Below are 22,881 nucleotides of genomic sequence, written 5' to 3'. Positions count from 1 at the left end.
CTTCTTTGTATATATCCAGAGGAAATGAAAACACTAATTTGAAAAGGTATATGCACCCCTATGTTCATTGCAGCACTATTTACAATAGCCAAGGTATGGAAACAACCTAAGTGTCCATAGATGGATGAATGGATAAAGAAGATGTGGCATATATATATACACACACACACACACACACAATGCAATAGTACTCAGCTATAAAAAAAAGAGTGAAATCTTGCCATTTGAGACAACATGGATGGACCTAGAGGGTATTATGCTAAGTGAAATAAGTCAGAGAGGGAAAGACAAATACCATATGATCTCATTTATATATGGAATCTAAAAAACTAAACAAACAAAACAAAAAATCAAGCTCATAGATACAGAGAACAGATTGATGGTTGCCAGAGGGCAGGGGGTTGGGGGGTGGGCAAAATGGGTGAAGGGGGTCAACAGCTACAATCTTCCAGTTATAAAATAAATGAGTCATGGGGATGTAATGTCCAGCATGATGACTATAGTTAATAATACTGTATTGCACATTTGAAGTTGCTAAGAGAATAAATCTTAAAAGTCTTCATCACAAGAAAAAAAAAGATTTTTGTGACTATGTATGGTGACTAATGGTAACTAGGCTTATTGTGGTATTCATTTCATAGTGTATACAAATATCACATCATTATGTTGTCCCCTAGAAACTAACTTAATGTTATATATCAGTTATACCTCAATAAAAACGTTTATTGTTTTTAAGAACTTTGGTTTTGAATAAGAATATTACTTAAACCTGTCCACCACGTTCTGCTTTTTCATAGTTAATTCGAAACAGAGCAGAACTCTGGGATTACTTTGATACAATTTATTCTTCAGAATTTTTCTCTAAGCAGAGGAACTTTCTTGACCCTTACACAGCAAAATATGGTGTTTCTGGTCCTCCAGTTCATGTTTATCCTTAATGTGACACAAGCCCCAGGGCCATACCAAGAAGAAAGAAGGCAAGCACCTACCCATGATAGGCCCTGTGCTAGAAACCTAGGTACATAAATGAAAACAAGATCTCTGCCTTGCATAATGAATCATAATATAGTTCTGTTTTCCATATATAACAGTAAAACATTGTGAAAAGTGCTGTGGAATCAGAAGGAGAAACTTGTTCTTGTGGGAAGCAGGAAGGATGAGGATTGAGGAAGACTTCATAGAGGTTGTGAGTTTTGAAATGGGATTTGAAGGATGTTAGAGTGTACTAGGAAGAGATGCATGGAAAAAACATTTCAGACAGTAGGCACAGCTTAAAAAAAAAAAGCATGGAGTGAGGACAAGTTCTGGGAATGGTGAACAGTTCAGTGTTACTACAGCATAGGGTTCTTGGGGTGACATCATGGGAAGTGGAGAACCAGGTGGGTGCCAGAAAAAGGCCTTGGACACCCGTCTGAGGGGTTACATTTGTTACTATTGGCCATGCACCTCCAGCAGTCTTTTGAGCCCCTCTTCAGCTATTAGACTTGATGGGCACATTCCCTGGGCCTCTGTCTCTAGACTTGAGCCACTGCTCTTCTATTAGGTTCACTGTTTCTTCCGGGGTCTCTGAACCCCTTAGCTCTACACAGCTCCTGATGTTTGCCTCAGGTTTCAAGGCTTTGAAAACTGTCTGGATTTGGAGTAAGCTTTTTCAGAAAGGATTTGATATTCTCCCTCTGGTCCTATACACTACAGGCAAACGGCACTGATGTTTTAGACTTGGGTCTAAACAGTGCTGTCTGTTCTCCCCTCAAGGGAGGAGGATTAGACATTCAGTATTTTTAAGTTTCATGTTCAGTTCTTAGGGATTTGTAGTCACCACTGAATGAGTGTGGGCTCATTAGTGAGTGATCTTCCCGTTCAACCAGGGGTTACCTAACTAGATAAGGACAGAGTTGAGACCAAAACTCAGGTCTCCTGACTCCCAGTCCAGAGCTCTTTTCAGTGTGCTCCAGCTTCTGGCACTGCTTAGTCAGTTATGGGACAGAGCAGATGTACTGGGCTACCTCAAACCCACAGGGCCACGAGTGAGAGCGGAAGCTAAGGGAAGGTCCTGTTCCTGGAATGGAATTCTGTACCTCAAGCCAGACAGCATGATTTTGTGTCTTTTGATACCTCCTTTTCTTCTGTAAAATGGGAGCAAAGCCTGCTTAATCCTAAACTGCAGTTGAAAGCAAGAATGGGAGTGTGGTGGGGTTGCTTTGTGATGGGTAAGGGCTGATAGGTCTCTATTCAAGTTGTATAATCTTAGAGTCGGAGTTGGAAGGAAACTTGGAGGTTATCTGTGGGGACAGGCAGCCTCATGGGGTCCACTGAGCATGGAAGGCTTCCTAGGGCCAGAGGCAGAGCCTCCTGTCTTTGGAAATGTTCAAACTGAGAAAGGATGTTCTAGCAGAAGGGATCCTGCTCTAAAAAGTGTTTTCTGCACAGAAGTGGTGGCTGGATGGGAGACTCCATGGTTTCCGGCTTCTGCACACATTTTCTCTATTAATTTTTTTTTTTCCTGCCGCTCTGCATAGCTTGCGGGATTTTAGTTCCCCCACCAGCGATTGAACCCGGCCCACGACAGTGAAGGTGCGTAGGTCCTAACCACTGGACTGCCAGGGAACTCCTGCACACATTTTCTCTAATACCGGCTCAAGTGAGCTCGAAGGGCAGCTCGGCGGGGCTAATCACGGTATGTCAAAAATCTTCTGCTGGGCAAACTTGACGGGTGACTAGTAACGACAGCAGCCACCATTTACTGCTTACACCGCCAGGCACCGTACACACCAAGTTGTTTCATTTCACATCTAGGAACGTGGGGGCTGGGTTGAATATCATACCTCTACTTCTCAGATGAGGAAAGAGAGGTTTAAATTTTTTCCCACGATCTCCCAGGGACAGAGTCTGGATCAAATTTATCAGATTCCAAAAGCTTTTTTCGGTTTCTCTTTTTCTCCAGTTCAGTTTCTATCTTGTTCCAAAACAGGAGAAGGGTGTGGCTTCGGAGCTCGGTTTCCTGCCGCCTAGAAAGCAGAAGAGAGACCAACAGAGCTGGGAAGAGACCGCCGTGCTAGTCCTGCAGTGGGCTGGACCCTCTGAGCCTCGGTGGGCCTGTGGGCGGGCCCATCTGTGGACGGGCCCATCTGTGGGCGGGCCCATCTGAGGGAGGGGCCTTCCGTGGGCGGGGTCAGAAGGCCGGAAGTTGTTCCGCGGACGGGCGCAAACTGAACGCGAGTCCCTGACGGGCACTGAGGGTGGCGGCCTGGTCTTTGTAACCAGAACTCCGCATTCTCCGCGTTCTCGCTGCTGCCGCCTCCCGGGACGATGGTGGCCGGCCTACTGCTGCGCGCCTGGCCCCGGGGCCTTGCCTTTGGCCCGGGAGCCCCCAGTCGGCTCCTGAGCACAGGCTTCGACCCAGGCCAGTATCTGCAGCTGAGCATCGTGCCCACTATGCACTACCAGGACAGTCTGCCCAGGTGAGCCCGGCCTCCCGGCCCCCGCCGTCCACACGAGCTGGGGTTCGGCCCCAGCCTCTCTCCAGTCACTCACGCCTATTCTACTGAACCCTCTTCCGCTTCCAAAGTTTTACCTGGGACGCTGCCGCATTCTCCAATCTGAAAATCCTGTGACTTTCAGGATCTTATGGCACTGGAACATCAGAATGCCCAAATTCTCTTCCAGAATCCCCCGCTCCCCCACAGGCATTATTCTCTCAGATTTTCTCTCTTGAACTCTTCTCCAACTCCTCCAAAAAACCGACTTCCAATCAAATATCTAATTGTCCCTCACATTTCTCCCTGAAAAATGTCCAACCTGCATATCGCCAACACTACCCTTAGCCCTCCAACTAGGTTGTCTTCCCGCATTCCTGCACAGAATATGGATGGGTCAATTCCTGATATATAATAGTTCCTCTCCCTCAATTTCTCCCAGCACGCCACCTTTTTCATGCCTGTTACTCATAACCCTCAGCCCCACTCCCCATGCCTCCAGTCCTCTTGTATTTTAGCACGCTGTCCTCCCCCAAGCAGATTCAAGTATTCATCTTACCCTCCAAGTCCTCAGCATTCTAAGTCCAGTCTTCACCTGGAAACCTTTCACCCCTACCAAACCTTCTTCAACACTACCCCCACCCTCCTCCCTAACCCACATTACCCCCTGCAACTTCAGCCCACCCTCACAGAATTCTAGGCAGCATCCTCAGTACTCCTCCCCAAATCTTACCTTATTCACATTAGATACAGAGCCCACCCAAATTCTGTGCCTCCTCACCATAGCTACTCCCCCCCACTCCACCGCTTCTAAAACACTTCTCCCAGAATCTACTTCCCCTGTGAAACACAGCTCCCATACATTTTCCTCTCTCCTTCCCTCATCCGGTATTTTCTTTAATTCAGCTTCCAGTTTGCCCAGTCTTTGAACTCCCAGCCTTACTCTAAGCTGCCAGGTCTCCTCCAATATTAGAAATGTCCCTAAATTCCTTCACCCCCTAAAACCAAACTTTAACTTCTCTACCTACTCACCAGATAGTTCCTGGTGCCAATTTCCAAATTTGTTTCAAAGAGCCTTTTTACTTCCTTTCTCCCCAGACTGCCATCAGGGATCTCCCTCCCAGTCCAGGGGCTGGAGACCCTACCCCATGAACAGAACAAAGATTGTCACAGGCATCAACCCCAACTACTAGGTTGCTGTTTTTCTAAGGAACCCCTTAACCCATTGTCATCACTGCCCACCCCCATCCTCTCAGGAGTATCATCTGAGGGATTCTTGTGAAATTACAGTGTGCAAACATCTAAAACAAGTTAAAATGAGATTATCTAGCCCCAATCCTACTGTTTAAATTTGGCAGGAGGATGGGGAAGAGAAAGAAAAAGTCTCTGTGCCTGTGAGATACGCCTTGACCTCCTGACTATGAGCTGAGCCAGTATGTGGGGGAAAGGTGAGGAATGACAGAGCCTATCTTTACTTGCCAAGCCCAGCAACAGATGGCCTTTAACTTTCAGACAGTCCCAGGCCCCACCCAGGTGTAAGATCAGAGGGGTTTTCTCCATTTTCAAATTGGAAAGCTGGGAAGAATATTAAGAATATCAAGGAATATCAAGATCATTTCCTCCAATCCACAGCACAGATATCTTGGAGCTACAAACAGTAGCGCTCATCACCTGTGTATAACTTTAAATGATGACTCCCTCCCCAGGCCTCCAACACCTCACCTGTGAGTTGGAAGTTAGATAAGATGAGATTCCTTTTATCTGAGATTCTGGAGAGGTAAAATGAATTGTCTTTCACACTCGTTTTGATGTCACACTTGGTGAAAAGCCCTGGCTTTGAAGTCTGGTAGAACTTAGTTTCAGATTCCGGATCTGATACTCTTTCTGTATAGCTTCAGGCAATTCAGTCAACCTCTTTGAGCCCTAGTTCTTAACTGTAAGGTAGGAACAGAACACACAATTCATAGGACTATTGTGAGGCTAGAGTGAGGTAAGATGCCAAAATAGGGAACTGTCCTTATTAGTTGGCATGGGAAGGACTAGTCCCTTAGTATTAAGTGGTCCAATTGGATCTCCCTTCCTCCTTCCCTCTTCCTTTTCCTATTATATCACTGCCTTTTAATCAAGTGGCTTTGGACTTGCTTTCCTCTAGGAAGCTTTGCACTATCATTTGCTTGGTTTTTTTTTTTTTTTTAAACTTTTGGGTTTATTTATTTATTTATTTATGGCTGTGTTGGGTCTTCATTTCTGTGTGAGGGCTTTCTCTAGTTGCGGCAAGTGGGGGCCACTCTTCATCGCGGTGCGCGGGCCTGTCATCGCGGCCTCTCTTGTTGTGGAGCACAGGCTCCAGACGCGCAGGCTCAGTAATTGTGGCTCACGGGCCTAGTTGCTTCGTGGCATGTGGGATCTTCCCAGCCCAGGGCTTGAACCCGTGTCCCCTGCATTGGCAGGCAGATTCTCAACCACTGCGCCACCAGGGAAGCCCCCATTTGCTTGGTTTTTAGGTGTTACGTTTTTATCTTTGCTCTTTTTCAGTGTAGTCAAATATACAAAACATAAAATTTACCATTTTAACTATTTTTAGGTGTACAGTTCAGTTAGGTGTTTTTTTTAGGGTTCTATTTATACACACTGAGCAGTTAATCTCAGAATATAAAACTGCAAGTCCAAAGGAGAGAAAGGGTGGAACAACCTGACCTACACATTCACATTATTAATTTGATAAACATTTATTAATAGGGATTTGGAGACCAGTCAGTCATGGTGAGGAGCTTACTGTATAGTGGGGGAGATTTAACAGGTAAACAGTTATGATATAATGGATAAGTGGCAAGCAGCATCTCATGGTGGTTACAATCATGAGATAGGAGTCAGATTTGATTTTTTTTAAATTAATTAATTAATTTATTTTTGGCTGTGTTGGGTCTTCGTTGCTGCATGCGGGCTTTCTCTAGTTGTGGTGAGCGGGGACTACTCTTCGTTGCAGTGCGCGGGCTTCTCATCGCAGTGGCTTCTCTTGTTGCGGAGCACAGGTTCTAGGCATGCGGGCTTCAGTAGTTGTGGCACGTGGCCTCAGTAGTTGTGGCTCACGGGCTCTAGAGCTCAGGCTCAGTAGTTGTGTCGCACGGGCTTAGTTGCTCTGCAGCTTGTGGGATCTTCCCGGACCAGGGCTCGAACCCGTGTCCCCTGCATTGGCAGGCAGATTCTTAACCACTGCACCACCAGGGAAGTCCCAAAGCATGGAGTCTTAACCACTGGACTGCCAGGGAAGTTCCTCTGACCATTTTTTAAATCAGGTTGTTTATTTGACGTTGAATTGTATGAGCTGTTTATATATTTTGGACATTAGCCTCTTATTAGTCAAATCATTTGCAAATATTTTCTCCTATTCAGTAGGTTGTCTTTTTTTTTTTTTTTTGGATGGTTTCCTTTGCTTTGCAAAATCTTTTAAATTTGATTAGGTCCCATTTGTTTTTGTTTTGTTTTGTTTTGTTTTTGCTTTTGTTTCCTTTGCCTTTAGGAGACAGATCAAAAAAAATATTGCTGTGATTCATGTCAAAGAGTGTTCTGCTGATGTTTTCTTTTAGGAGTTTTATGGTTTCCAGTCTTACATTTAGCTCTTTAATCCATTTTGAGTTTATATTTGTGTATGGTTTGATAAAATATTCTAATTTCACTCTTTTACACGTAGCTGTTCCATTTTCTAGCACCACTTAATGAAGAGACTGTTTTTTCTCTATTGTATATTCTTTTTTTCTTTTTCTCTTTTTTTCTTTTTTTCTTTTTTTAAAAAATTTATTTATTTATTTTTGGCTGTGTTGGGTCTTCATTTCTGTGCCAGGGCTTTCTCTAGTTGCGGCAAGCGGGGGCCACTCTTCATCGCGGTGCGCCGGCCTCTCACCATCACGGCCTCTCTTGTTGCGGAGCACAGGCTCCAGACGCACAGGCTCAGTAGTTGTGGCTTACGGGCCCAGTTGCTCCGCGGCATGTGGGATCTTCCCAGGCCAGGGCTCGAACCCGTGTCCCCTGCATTGGCAGGCAGATTCTCAACCACTGCGCCACCAGGGAAGCCCCTCTATTGTATATTCTTGCCTCCTTTGTCATAGATAAATTGACCATAAGTGTGTGGTTTTATTTCTGGGCTCTCTATTATGTTCCATTGATCTATGTGTCTGTTTTTGTTCCAGTACCATAGTGTTTTGATTATGCTAGCTTTGTAGTATGATCTGAAGTCCGGGAATGTGATATCTCCAGCTCTCTTCTTTCTCAAGATTGTTTTGGCTATTTGGGGGTCTTTTGTGTTTCCATACAAATTTTAAAATTATTTGTTCTAGTTCTGTGAAAAATGACATTGGTATTTTGATAGGGATTGCATTGAATCTGTAGATTGCTTTGGGTAGTATGGTCATTTTAATGATATTAATTCTTCCAGTCCATTAACAAGGTATATCTTTCCATCTGTTTGTGTCATCTTCGATTTCTTTCTTCAGTGTCTTATAGGTCTTTTACCTCTTTAGTTAGATTTATTCCTAGGTATTCATTTTGATACGATTGTAAATGGGCTTGTTTCCTTAGTTTCTCCTCCTGATAGTTCATTGTTAGCATGTAGAATGCAACAGATTTCTGTATATCAATTTTGTGTCCTGCAACTTTACTGAATTCATTGATGAGCTCTAGTAGTTTTTTAATAGTGTCTTTAGGATTTTCTATGACGTAGTATCATGTCATCTGCAAACTCTGACAGTTTTGCTTCTTCCTTTTCAATTTGGATTCCTTTTATTTCTTTTTCTTGTCTGGTTGTTGTGGCTAGGACTTCCAATAGCATGTTGATTAAAGGGACAAGAGTGGAATTCCTTGTCTGGTTCCTAATCTTAGAGGAAATGCTATCAGCTTTTCATCATTGAGTATGTGTTAGCTCTGGAGTTATCATATGTGGCCTTTATTATGCTGATGTATTATTATTATTATTATTATTATTATTATTTCTTGTAGTTGATTTCTAGTCTCATAGCATTGTGGCTGGAAAAGATGCTTGATATGATTTCAGTTTTCTTAAATTTTCTGAGGCTTGTTTCGTGGCCTAGCTTGTTTTGAGGCTTGTTCTGTGACCTGTCCTGAAGAATGTTCCATGTGCACTTGGAACAGTGTATTCTACTGTTTTGGGATAGAAGGTTTTTTATGTATCTATTAGGTTCTCTGGTCTAACGTGTAATTTAAGGCCAATGTTTCCTTATAGATTTTTTGTCTTGATGATCTGTACATTGATGTAAGTGGGGTGTTAAACTCCCCTACTGTTATTGTGTTACTGTCAATTTCTTCATTTAGGTCTGTTAATATTTGCTTTATGTATTGAGGTGCTCCTATGTTGGGTGCATATGTATTTAAAATTATTATACCTTCTTCTTGGATTGATCCTTTGATCATTATGTAGTGTCCTTCTTTGTCTCTTGTAACCATCTTTGTCTTAAAGTCTATTTTGTCTAATATAAGTATTGCTACCCCGGCTTTGTTTTGATTTCCATTAGTATAGGATATCTTTTCCCATCCCCTCAAATCAGTGTGTGTCTTTAGATCTGAAATGAATCTCTTGTAGGCAGCTTATATATGGGTCTTGTTTTTGTATCCATTCAGCCAGTCTATGTCTTTGAATGGAGCATTTAGTCCATTTACACTTAAAGCAATTATTGATATATATATTCTTTTTTTAATATAAATTTATTTATTTATTTATTTTTGGCTGTGTTGGGTTTTCGTTGCTGTGCACGGGCTTTCTCTAGTTGTCTCAAGCAAGGGCTACTCTTTGTTGTGGTTCACGGGCTTCTCATTGCGGTGGCTTCTCTTGTTGTGGAGCATGGCCTCTAGGCGCACGGGCTTCAGTAGTTGTGGCACGCAGGCTCAGTAGTTGTGGCTCGCGGGCTCTAGAGCGCAGGCTCAGTAGTTGTGGCGCACGGGCTTAGTTGCTCCATGGCATGTGGGATCTTCCCGGACCAGGGCTCAAACCCGTGTCCCCTGCATTGGCAGGCGGATTCTTAACCGCTGAGCCACCAGGGAAGTCCCGATATGTATATTCTTTTTGCCATTTTGTTCATTGTTTTGAGATTGTTTTTGTAGTTCTTTTTTGTTCCTTTATTAGTTTTGTTCTCTTCTCTTGTGATTTGGTGACAATCTTTAGTCTTACCTTAGGGTTCCTTTCTCTTTTCTGTGCGTGTTATCAACTATAGATTTTTGGTTTGCGGTTACCGTGAGATTTAAATATAGCCATCTGTGTATATACATGATTGGTTTTAGTTGCTGGTTTCTTAATTTCAAATGCATTTTAACAACCCTGCATTTGTACTCTGCTTCTATATCATGATGACGGTTTTTGACATCATATTTTAGATCTAATTGTTTTGTGTATCCCTTAACTGCTTATTGTGGATATAGATGATTTTACCACTGTTTTCTTTTAACCTTCCTACTAGCTTTGTATGTGGTTGATGATCTAACCTTTCTGTATATTTGCCTTTACTGGTGAGCTTTTTCCTTTTCTAATCTTCATGTTTCTAGTTATGACCTTTTCTTTTTTGCTTAGAGAAGTCCCTTTAACATTTCTTGCAAAGCTGGTTTGGTGGTGCTGAACTCTTTTAGGTTTTGCTTGTTTGAAAAACTTTTGATCTCTCCATCAAATCTGAATGAGAGCCTTGCTGGGTAGAGTATTCTTGGTTGTAGGTTTTTCTTTTTTATCACTTTAAATATATCATGCCATGCCTTTCTGGCCTGCAGAGTCTCCTGAAAAGTCAGCTGATAACCTCATGGGAATTCCCTTGTAAGTAACTTGTTGCTTTTTCCTTGCTGCTTTTAATATTTTCTCTTTATGCTTAATTTTTACCATTTAATTACAATGTGCCTTGATGTGTTCCTCTTTGGGTTCATCCTGTATGGGACTCTCTGTGCTTCCTGGACTTGGATGTCTGTTTTCTTTCACATGTTAGGGACGTTTTCAGCTATTATGTTTTCAAATATGTTCTCTGCCCCTTTCTCTCTCTCTTCTCCTTCTGGGACCCCTATAATGTGAATATTAGTACAGTTGATATCGTCCCAGAGGTCCCTTAAACCATCCTCATTTCTTTTCATTCTGTTTTCTTTTTTTTGTTCAGCATGAGTGATTTCCACTACCCTGTCTTCTAGCTCATTTGATCTGTTCCTCTGTATCATTTAGCCTACTGTTGATTCCTTCTAGTGTATTTTTCATTTCAGTTAGTGTATTCTTCATCTCTGTTTGATTGTTCTTCATATTTTCTAAGTCTTTGTTAAAAACTTCTAACTTCTTGCTTTGTGTATCCATTCTTCTCCTGAGTTCTATGATCGTCTTTACAGTCATTACCCTGAACTCTTTCTCAGGTAGATTGCCTATCTCCACTTCACTTAATTCTTCTTCTGGGGTTTTATTTTGTTCCTTCATTTGGAACATGTTCCTTCATCACTTCATGTTGCCTAACTTGCTGTTTTTATCTCTGTGTATCTGGTAGGTTGGTTATGTTTCCCAATCTTGGAGAAGTGGCCTTTTGTAAGAGATGTCCTATGCATCCCAGTATTGCACTCATCTTTTGTCACCAGAGCTATATGCTCTAGGGGTGCCCCTAATGTGGACTGCGTGGGTCCTTCTCCTGTGGTGGGCTGACTACCATGGGCAGTCTGATAGGCTTGTTTGTCCCCTGGTCTGGTTGATTGCCAGGCCCTGCCGTGTGCAGAGGCTGCTGGCTGCCGGTTGGCTGGGCAGGGTCACAAGGTGGTTGGCTGCAGAGCTCCGGCAGTCTCAGGGCTAGTGCTGGCTCACTGGTGGGCAGAGTCAATTCCTGGGGTCTGGCTACAGGGCCCGGGGGGCCCAGAGGTTCCGGATCTGGTGTTGGACTGCTGGTGGATGGGGCTGGCTCCTGACACAGCTGGCTGCGGGGTCAAGGGTGTCCCGAAGTTTGTGTTGGCCTGCTGGTGGGTGAGGCCAGGGCCCAACCAGTCCCAGGGCAGGTGCTGCTGGCCAGCTGGAGTCTGAGCTGGGTCCTCCAGCTGAGGGGCTGTTGTTGCCCTGGGGCTGGTGTCCACCAGCTAGTGGGTAGGCTGGTCCTGAGGCTAGAGCAGGCTTACTGGTGGGCAGGTCAGGGATTTGAGGGCTGGTGCCTGCTCACTGGTGGGTGCATCTGGGTCCTGTGGTCTCTGGCTGCAGGGCCCTGGGGGTCCTGGGTGTAGTGCCTGTGCACTGGTAAAATTCATACTTTTAAAGTGTACAGTTCCATGGGGGAGGGTTATATAATCACAGAGTTGTGCAGCTATCACCACTATCTAATTCATCACCTCTCCCCGTCATTAGTAGTCATTCCCCATCCCCCCAACACCCTTGGTAACCACCAGTCTACTTTCTGAAAAGTGACTTGTTTAAAATTTGAACTCGGGTTTGTTTGGCTTCAAGGCTTAGGCTTTTCCAGCATCACATACTGTCCCTAAACAAAGAACGAATTCACAGTTGACAGGATTATGCTCCCTTGCATACCTTCAGTTTTCTTCCTCGTTGCCTGCTTGGAAGAGCCTCTGTAAGTGTCAGAGTTGATACTGTCAGAGCAGGGGGGATCACCGATGGAGTATCCAGTCAGAAGAGGGCAGAGGAGCCAGTCTTGAGAAAACTGGCACTTTTAGGGCAAGAGGACATAATGGAGGAAAAGAGAATCAGAAGAAGATGTCAAAACCAACAGGATGGGAGAAGAGAATCTCTAACTCCATCTTCTGCATCCTTAAAGGATCTCATGGTCTTCAATCTGATGGGGAAGAGAGACATAAATACATAAATGCCACTAAAAATGATAGAGAAGAATATAGGGCCCTGGGGTGCGTAGGGGGATAAAGGAAGGTAATCAACTAATTCATTTAACACACATTGAGTACCTGTTCTGTGCCAGCCCATGTGCCAGTGGAGGTGAGAAAAGGGGATTCAGAGGAAGAATCCTAATGAGTGGTGAGCTCCCCTCTCTATACATCACCATAATCATGCGAGCCAACTCTGTGCATTTCTTCCCAGCTCCACATTCGGTGACATCATGTTGGTAGCTTGAACTTGGCCATGGTGGGAGATTTACAGAAATTGGTAAATGCTACAAATCAGGGCTTCACCCCCCTACCCACCAGAGAGCTGGTTTACTAACCCAGCATTCCTTGGAGTGGATAACAGAGGAGGATGGGGAGAAGGTGGTACAATTAGATTTGAGAGGAAAGAAACTTGTTTGATGTTGATGGCAGGTTGTGGAGGTTAGGAGGGTGTTGGTCCTTCCTAGAAGTTGGGGAGTGGCTTTCTTTGAGGAGAAATCTGAAGGCAAGTGGTATTTACAGAATAGTCAGATTTTGAGAAAGGTGAGGAGGTAGAAGAAGTTCTGGAGAAGAAGTTATAGAATATAGGGTAGTTTATTCGGAATGGAATGGGAGTGGCTTTCTTTGAGGAGAAATCTGAAGGCAAGTGGTATTTACAGAATAGTCAGATTTTGAGAAAGGTGAGGAGGTAGAAGAAGTTCTGGAGAAGAAGTTATAAAATATAGGGTAGTTTATTCAGAATGGAATGGGGGTTCTGCAAGATAGAGTGGAGGTGGCTAGTGAAGAATAATAGCTATGTTATTAAACTGGATGTTGCTGAGTGGGTCGAAGGGAATGGTTGGGGACAGGGTTTGTGCCTAAGGTGGGAGGTGTCAAAAGAGGAGGGAAGCAGGAAACTAGGAGGGAAATGAAAAGGAGATGGAAAGAGCTGTCTATAGATATCAATAGGTATCTGGGTTCTACAAATACACATTCCATATGTGCTATATGTTTAGTGCCTACTATATGTCAGGTACCTTGTTAAGTTCTTTATATAGTTGTTTCATTTAATCCTCATAATGGTCCAGTGAGGTAATATTTAACACATGGAAGAAGAAGGGCTGGAGAGGTAAGAAATTTTCCCAAGATCACCTAGATAGTAAGTGACAGAATCCTGGATGCAAACTCTGAGTTATCTGTGAGAGTCCAAAGGCTGTGAACCTAACCTCTCCATATACCAGCTGTGCTGGTGATAGACTTGTGCTGCGTGGGGCTGGAACTTGGCAGGATTTCAGATCTTTCTGTGAGGCAGTTCTTCTCTCCAACTTCCTGTGAGGCAGGAAATGGAGTCTGAGGGACATGAAGTAATTTGCCATCTATAACCATATCAGAGAGATTAAGTGACAGAGCTGGGACTTAAGCCTAGGTCCGATTCTAAATCTCCTTGTCTTTTCACCGTCAGTGGTTCTTATACTTTTAGATTTCACAGATCAGTAAAATTATAGGGGAAAATACTGTTATCAACATTATTTCTTAAAAAAAAAAAGACCTTTAATGACTCTCACCCAAAAAGGGGGGATGGGACAATCTCAGAATTAAGAACAGACTTTTCATGTAAGCAAATTTAGCTTTGTGAAAAGCTCACTGTACTATCCATGTTTGTTTTATTTCCTTGTGAACCAGTAACTTCACAACTATGGCCATCTTCTGCTAGTATCAGATAATCCAGTGATATGGACAATGTTGTTATTTGACATTTACATTGAGGGTATTTTATAGAAGGCAAAAATATAGACTTGGTAAGTTTAGCATATTCATTAAGTGATCTTTGATAATTTGTATCCATGATAAAAATTTTTTTGTAGAATCTATACTGCCTTAATTTAGTTCCATTGAGAAAATTCAGTTTGTTGTACTAATAACTCCAAAATAAATCATCACTCTGAAAACTTACTTTACCCCACTAAAGTAAGTTCAGGCTAGAGTTAACACTCCAGAATCTTTTTAATAAGGACCGCTTTTATAAAACTGCCATTGCCTCTAATTTAGAATTGTTTAAAAAGAAGGTAAATTTTCCTTAATGTCCTTACTGTATCAAAACAAAGTCTTGAGAAAGGTAAGTAGGTAACTTTGTACTTAAGAGGTAGTTGAGGGCTTCCCTGGTGGCACAGTGGTTGAGAATCTGCCTGCCAACGCAGGGTACATGGGTTCGAGCCCTGGTCTGGGAAGATCCCACATGCCACGGAGCAACTAGGCCCGTGAGCCACAACTACTGAGCCTGCGCATCTGGATCCTGTGCTCCACAACAAGAGAGGCCCGCGCACCGCGATGAAGAGTGGCCCCCCTCCTCGCTGCAACTGGAGAAAGCCCTCACACAAAAATGAAGACCCAACACAGCCAAAAATAAATAAATAAATAAATAAATAAATAAATAAATAAATAAATAAAATAATAATAATTTAAAAAAAAAAAAAAGGTAGCTGAGGTAGTGTTGGGGATTTTCTGCATAAGTCCATGTAAGGGGACCTACAGTGTTAAAGTGTTGTGAATGGTTACTCAGTGCAGCCTAAGTCCATGATGGCTGTAAATTCAGATTTATTTTTTGACATTGTATTTTGGATAAACATGCATTGAAAAATAAACTGAAGAACTACAGTGTATCTTATAGTAAGGTCTTAAACTGTGTTTTATGGATAACTTTTCAGTTTTCCTAAATGGCTGCTATATTTAGATAGTTTGAATGTATCAGTGTTAATTTTGAGTTGGCAGAGGTAACCTAACAAACTTGGATTAAGTTTTGGTACTAGGGGATATATCTTTCAATAAAATTATTAACATGAAAAAAAAAAAGTATGCCTCACAACATAGCCCTGGTGTTTTCATTTCACTGTGGACCTGTAACTTCATCGCCGTAGCTGTCATTGGGAATCCACCGGTAGAGAATGATGAGTACGTAAGCATGGAGGAAGATTTGGTTCTTCCTCACAGGACTCCTGTTGAGCTGGGCATGGCCTGATGGTCGATCCCATGGTTGGCTGGCCCATTGGACAGACCTGTGTTTCCCTTTTGTATGATTCTCTGTCATAAAATACACTAGAAAATTTAAAAATAGAAGTTTTTTTTCATCTTGGGAGAGAAAAAGACAGTCATTCAAACTAAGGGTAGAAATAAACTCAGTGCCAGTATAGGGTTAACACAGGTATTATAACTGTGACAGGAAACAGGAATTTTGGGGCAGCTTCTGCTTCCCCATTTTGAATCTGTTAGTATGTTTACTAATTCAGCTTATGAAATTCATCATTAATACATTAAAAAGTTATTATTTTACTTAAAAAAAAAGAGCTACCAATGATACTTAAATTCATCTATTCTCATTTGTAAGTGGCTTCCTTTTGTTGTTTTTTTTTTGGAAAGAAGTTAATTATCCAGTAATTATTGGTTAGTTTGGGTTGGGAAGCTAGTTAACCTCTTCCACAGATTGTCACCCTTACACTTGACCTTACTTCCTTCCCAGGCTGCCTATTCCCAAACTTGAAGACACCATTAGGAGATACCTCGGTGCGCAGAAGCCTCTCTTGGATGATGGCCAGTTCAGGTAAAAGCTGAGAACCCTGAATGGCCATGGATGGGTGGCTCAGGGGAGGCTGGCAAGTGCTGGTGAACCAAGCTTCAGGGAGTGTCTGTGATTTGATTGGGTCACCAGACACCTAGGACCTAGTCTTTACATTTGCAAGTTCAGGAAATAGATTTTCACTCATGAAGGGCTGACTAAGCCCTGAGGTGAGAGTCTCTTTAACTAGACTCAACAGGCAATGGTTTATAAGCCAGAATGCCAAATTTGTGCTGTCTTGGTGGATGTTACCTGGTAGGCTAGCTGGTACCAGTCATTTACAGAGGGCATGTGCTCTTGGTAGGGATGTTCATTAAGGAGAGCATGTGGCAGACCAGAAGTTTGCTTGGTGAGCATATGTACTGGGTTGGATAGTGTGCCCTCCAAATTCATTCCCTTTTGAGAACCTCATTATGTGACCTTATTTGGAAATAAGGTAGTTGCAGATGTAATTAATTAAGATGAGGTCATACTGGAGACAGCTGAGTCCTTAATCCAATATGATTGGTATACTTGTAAGAAGAGGAGAGACACAGAGACAGCCATGTGAGGACAGAGGCAGATTAGAGTGGATTAACAAGCCAAGGAATGCCAAGGATACCTGGTAACACCAGAAGCTAAGAGAAAGTCCTGGAACAGATTCTCCACTGGAGTCTTCAGAGAGAATATGGTCTTGTCAGCACCTTGATTCTGTACTTCTAGCATCCAGAACTGTGAGAGAATAAGTTTCTATTGTCTTAAGCCATCCAGTCTGTGGTACTTTGCTATGGCAGTCCTAGGAAACTAATTCAGTATGGAATTGGAAAACAATATTGGATATTGTCAAAAAGCGGATTCCATCAAGCTCTTGTATCCTAGTATAGTACTCTTTTTCCACAATGGGAATTTGTTGTGCAGATAACTGGCCTTCTCATTAGAATCACGGAGTCCTTCAATGGACAGTGATGGAAAAAAAAGTTGAACCATTCATAATGTAGTCCTCTGCTTTTAAATATTCCACATTAGTCACTTGAAGCTTCTCTTGACATGGTAATGATATAATAGCTACCTGTTATTAAGTATTATGTTTCAAACTATCCTAAATCCTTAGCTCTATAAATATTTTAAAAACCATGTAAGGTGGTGTATTATCTCTATTTTACATATAGAGAAACTGAGACTGAGAGAGATCAAGTAACTTGTCCAAGGTTACACAGTTTGAAAGTAACAGAGCTAGAATTCAAACTTAGCTCTTCTTGGCTCCAAAGCTTATATCATTTTCTCCATGCCAAGCTGCCTCCCAGATTACACATTGTTTTATGAGATGTGGATTCATCTTCCTGATCAATCATTTTAAGATATCCTAGATTTATCTGTTTAGATTGATTCCTGTTCTTCTGACCAGAGGTACTTTCTGATCTCAGTCCCTGGTTCTAGGGATATGCTTTGGGGACCCAAAGTTCTGTGATGAGTTCTTGGCCATGAATCTAAAAATCATCTATTCTCCAGCCACATAGTACAGGGAGATCAGCTCAGTGCTCTGTGACCACCTAGAGGGGTGGGATAGGGAGGGTGGGAGGGAGATGCAAGAGGGAGGACATATGGGGATATATGTATATGTATAGCTGATTCACTTTGTTATAAAAGCAGAAACTAACACACCATTGTAAAGTAATTATACTCCAATAAAGATGTTAAAAAATAATAATAATAAATAAATAAAAATCATCTATTCCCTGCCATGGTTTGATTCTATCTTTTCTTGAACATTTCAGGAAAACGGAACAGTTGTGTAAGAGTTTTGAAAATGGGATTGGAAAAGAATTGCACAAGCAGCTGGTCGCTCAGGACAAGCAGAATAAACATACGAGCTACATTTCAGGTGGGTAGGCAGGGCTGTGGGCTTGATATTTCCAGAGCCCTCCGTAATGGAAAGCAAGTCATCTTCTCTCCTGTTTTAATCTCACAGATATTTTTGGTGAGACCAGCACTGAAGTGTTATCTCATCCTCTCTCCCTGAGGTAAACATTAAGGTTGAGTGAGTTCATCCTCCACTGAGGTGCTGCCTGGAGTCCATGCTCAAGAGCAGTAGCTTGCCTGCTCTGTAGGTGGGATCAAGACAGAACCTAATCATTGGTTCTGTCTGTAAAGGATGCAGGATTTAGTCCTATGTCCTGTGTGTATCATTCTAGGTCCTTCACGGTCTGGCCCAACTGTCCGCTCCAGCCTCATCTCTTACCATCCTCCCTGACACACCCATGCTTCAGCAAAACTGAACAACTCCTTCCCTCAACCCGTTAGTCTTTCATTCTTCTGTGCCTTTATCCATGTTGTTCGCACCACCATTTTTTACCTGGCAAATTCTTCCTTTAAGAGCCAGTTAAGGTGGTTATCAGAGGTTCGGGACAGGGGCTAGGCAAAATGGGAGATGGGGATCAAAAGGTACAAACTTCCAGTTATAAAATAAGTAAGTCCTGGGGATGTAATGTATAACCTGGTGACTATAGTTAATAATACTGTATTGTATATTTGAAAGTTGCTGTGAGTATAGATTTTAAAGCTTCTCATAGGAAAAAAATTTTGTAAGTGTGTATGGTGATGGATGTTAGCTAGACTTATTGTGCTGAGCATTTTGCAGTATATACAAATATCAAATTATGTTGTACACTTGAAACTAATATAATGTTGTATGTCAATTACATCTCAATTAAGAAAAAAAAAAAGATCGTGTAGGATGATTTTTCTATGAAAGCTTTCAGCCCTTCTTCCCATTCAGAGTTGGTTGCTTCCACCTCTGTTCCCACAGCACTTCTTTTAACTCAGTTTATATTTTTAATAAGGTTATACATGCATATAGTTTAAAGAATCAAATAGTTTTCTCAGGCTTGTTAGGAGAAACGGAAATTTCCTGACCTTGCCCTAATTTCTCACTTCTCATTTTCCCCCATTCTCTAAATTACTTACTCATATTAATGCATCTTTTGTAGTTTTAGGCATTATCTATTGACGTCTCACTGTAAAAGATTAGGATTTATCAGTCTCTTATATCCTCACCACATTTCCATCCCCTCATTGTCACAGTATAGTTATTTGTAATTTTCATTTGCTCAATACCTAGTGTTTACACTATTATAATCATGTAAACAGTATTGTCAGCTGAATTGTGTAGCACATTGGAATTGTTTTTCCTTTCCCATATGAACTTTGTTTTCTCTGAAGTTAATAATTATACTTTCTTTTGTTTTGCTTTCTATGTGCTTAATAATTTACCTGGGATTTTTTTTTTTTTTTTAATTCTCATCTTCCTTCATAATCTGTCTCGAATTTGCTTTTTGCTGGTTTGTTTTACCCTCTTTTCTTTCTTCAGATGTTTCATAATCCTTCTCTGTTGTCTTAGATCTGAATGAGATATTTAAAAGTTGTGGGAAGCTCTGTAGATGAGGGTGTGCTTGTCAGTCACAGCTTCACTGTAATGTGATCAGCTAAACCATTTCCTCGGGGTACCCCTGCTGTTGGTGTCTTTGGGTTAGACTCCCAGGGAAGGCTTTTCCAGTAAACTGCCAAAAGGTATTTTCCTGTTTGCTGCTGTTGTAGGAGTGGGATAAGGGAAGAAGGCTTGAGCTCTCATATGTGACTTATGTCCCCCAATTTTACTTTCTCCAGTGAATAAAACTTAAGTCTCCTATTGGAGTGGGGAGGGAATCTGGGGGGTGAGGTGGGGGTCTAATTAAACAGCCCTTCAACGAGATATATCTAGGCTGCTACTTCCTGAGCCCTCTGGGGGTTCTGCTGTGTAAATCATACTGTTTCTTGGCTTTCTCTGCTGCCAGGTTAGGGTTGGCTTCCTTGAATTGGCTAGAGAGCTTTCCAATTTCTAATATTTGCTCTTTTCTCCTCTCTCATTCTCTTTGCCTTATTGGTTTCTGTCTCTTTAAAATTCTTTTACTGAAGGGATCAGAGGCATAAATTCGTGTCTTCTTTTGTCAAATATGTCTTGCCCCCATTTTAGTGCATTGCATTATGTTTTAATTCTATTTGTCTCCTTCATCAGAGTTCTGAATTAAAGTCCATGCCCTATTCCTCTCTATATCCCCTGGGCCAGGGCCTGGCACAGCACTGATTCTCAAGGAATGAAATGGAATGAATGGACCAACAAATGAATAATAGATAAATTCATGTCCATTAATCCTTTCCCAATACTTTATATGTAAAAACTATTTCCTTGAATCAAAGATAGACTATATTTGATTAGGAAGTTCCTAATCCCACCAAGAACTTCCCTTGAAAACACATTTTCTGATAAGATACTGCCTCTGGAATTTTTACAAGCAAAACATCCACAGGAATACAGAGGGCTAGTTGGATTGGTTCACTCGCACTGATAGTTATTTCTAATTGCTTTTCAAGCATTTCCTAAAAGAGGGAGTGCAGTAATGTACATAGTACACAGAATGATGGTGAAGACTTTTTGCCATACTAGGGAGACAGTCAGGTGTGAATGTTGTCCCTGAAAGGAGATGAAGCACGAGAAACCTAAGCTGATGGGGTAGGAATTAACAACTATTCTATTTCAGCATGAATGCCAGTGAGGTATTATTGTTTTTTATTTCTGTAAGTGTCAAAAAAGGAAACGGAATGAGGAGGAAAAAGCAATTAATAAACATTAGGGAAATGTAAGTCAAAACCACAATGATGGTTACCCACCAGAATGGCTCCAATCAAATAAGACTTACAGTAACAATAACAAATGCTGCTGAGGATGTGGAGAAATTGGAACCCTTGTATACTGCTGGTGGTAATGGTTCAGCCACTTTGTTATTTTTTAAATTTATTTATTTTATTTATTTATTTTTGGCTGCGTTGGGTCTTTGTTGCTGTGCGCAGGCTTTCTCTAGTTGCGGCGAGCGGGGGCTACTCTTCGTTGCGGTGCACACACTTTTCATTGCGGTGGCTTCTCTTGTTGCGGAGCATGGGCTCTAGGTGCGCGAGCTTCAGTAGTTGTGGCTTGCGGGCTCTAGAGCGCAGGCTCAGTACTTGTGGCGCACAGGCTTAGTTGCTCCACGGCATTTGGGATCTTCCCGGCCCAGGGCTCGAACCTGTGTCCCCTGCATTGGCAGGCGGATTCTTAACTACTGCACCACCAGGGAAGCCCCGGTTCAGCCACTTTGGAAGACACCCTGGCAATTCCGCAAAAGGCTAAACATAGAGTTCAGTCCAAGATGGCAGAGTAGAAGGACGTGGAGCTCACCTCCTCCCATAAATACATCAGAAACACATCTACACGTGGAACAGTTCTCACAGAACATCTACTGAAAGCTTGCAGAAGATCTCATACAACCAAAGCTGCAAGAAAGATCCCCATGTAACTGGGTAGGACGAAGGGAAAAGGGAGAAGAGGACGTGGGACAGGACCTGCACTCCTGGGAGGGAGCGGTGAAAGAGGACAGCTTCCCTCACGCTGAGAACCTCCTTCACTGGCTGGGAGGTCCACCAGGACAGATAGGGAGCTTCAGAGGCTGGAGAGGAGAGTGTGGGAGCTGGCTTGCCGCCCTGCAGGGTAGAGATACACCAACACAGATGGTCCTTGCCATGTTGCCGCATTTCTGAGCCCAAGACGCGTGCCTGCTGGTGTGTTCAGTGACTGGGTGCTGAAACTCAGGTTTCAGAGGACACACCCAGGGAGAGGACACGGTTTGGCTGTGGGGAGACATCCCAAAGGGCCTGGAGTGTGACCCAGGCTGCGACTGGGAGTGTACACAGGATGGAGCATGGGTCTGCCATAGGAGCCCCATTGTCAACACACGAAGGGAGGGCTGTGGGTCTGCCATAGGAGCTGCATTGTCAACACACGAAGGGAGGGCTGTGGGCCTGCCGTAGCAGCCTCACTGTCAGCATGCTCACAGCAGGGTGTGGCTCCAATCACCACAGATGCTGTGAACTTTGTGGGCAGCACACGTGAAGGCGGGCCTGAAATCTGAGCTTATCTCTGGCGATCCCACTGCAGGTGCTGGGTTGCAGCTTTGGCAGGTTGCCGCTCTGGCAGATTTTGGGTTCAGGACCGCACGTGCCTGCCTGGGGGCTGTCTGAGCTGATTATCAGCAGTCCCACTGTGGGCGCAGGGAGGTGGCCCCAGTGAGTTCTCACTCTGGTGGATTTGGGACCAGAACCATGCGTGCCTGAAGGCCATCTGGGTTGATTGTAGGCGGGCTCAGGGAACACGGCTCCAGTGGGTTTATGGAGCAACCACTTTGTGAGTGCGCCTGCACTCCTAAGGGACCTCAGGTTACCAGAGCCCCCAAGCAAAGGTGTCCCCCAAGGGCAGTGCCAGGCAATAGTGGTCTTTGTGGGTGCTCACACCAGGGGGCAGGCAGCATCACAGAATCGCACGTCCTGCGTCACAGTTCCTGGGGAGAAACATGCAGCGGCTCCTTTCCCAGAGGGAGTGCTCCAGTCCCACCTGCTTCACACCACAGCTTAGAACCAGATCTGGGGACTTCTACTACAACAACTGGGGAGCAGACCCTTCCCCCCTGCAGGGCTGTGACATCCACAAAGCAAAGAGGAGGCCCCACCCAACATCCAGTGCAGGCTCTGGTCACCACAGCACCAAACACACCCCCTATCAAGGGGACAAGGGCCACCCTGAGGAAAGAGATGGCAAGCATCCATACTAAAAACAGCCCTCACACGAGAAATTCTGGATTCAAGCAGGCTACACAGGGACACTCCCACATAAAAACAGCCCTTCAAGACCACAGTAGATAACTCTTTCTCCTAAATTCATAGAGTCAAAGAAATATAAGAAAAATCAAAAAGCAGAGGAATTACTCCCAATTAAAAGAACAAGAGAAATCCCCTGAAAGAACAATGAAGCAGATGACCTCTCCAGTCTACCAGACCACAAGTTCAAAAAAGAAGTAATAAAAATGCTGAAGGAATTAAGAAAAGCTATTGTTAGAAATTCAGATCATTGTAACAAGGAACTAGAAACTACAAAGAGGA

The 22,881-nt window shown here is 43.0% G+C and overlaps 1 protein-coding gene across 7 annotated transcripts in view; it reads left to right on the top strand.

Moving 5' to 3' along the window:
• Positions 1-3,170: 3,170 nt before the first annotated feature.
• CPT2 (carnitine palmitoyltransferase 2) overlaps positions 3,171-22,881 on the top strand; it is a 39,045-nt gene continuing 19,334 nt past the window's right edge. For 5 of the 7 annotated variants that reach the window (XR_014254713.1, XR_014254714.1, XM_082429587.1 and 2 more), the window contains exons 1-3: positions 3,171-3,461; positions 15,805-15,885; positions 17,655-17,761. Coding sequence is in view for 4 of the 7 variants with exons in the window: in XM_082429587.1 (XP_082285713.1) it covers positions 3,310-3,461; positions 15,805-15,885; positions 17,655-17,761 (340 nt within the window). In the remaining 3 variants the exon portion in view is untranslated. Of the gene's footprint in view, positions 3,462-15,804; positions 15,886-17,654; positions 17,762-17,848; positions 17,901-22,881 lie in introns of those variants that run through there. The other 2 variants (XM_082429585.1, XM_082429589.1) reach the window with 2 other exon arrangements.

Source organism: Balaenoptera physalus (assembly GCF_965194825.1).
Source record: "Balaenoptera physalus genome assembly, chromosome: 1".
In the NCBI taxonomy this organism is placed as follows: Eukaryota; Metazoa; Chordata; class Mammalia; order Artiodactyla; family Balaenopteridae; genus Balaenoptera; species Balaenoptera physalus.
The sequence above is the reverse complement of the archived record's forward strand: the minus strand, read 5'-3'. Positions and strand labels throughout refer to the sequence as shown.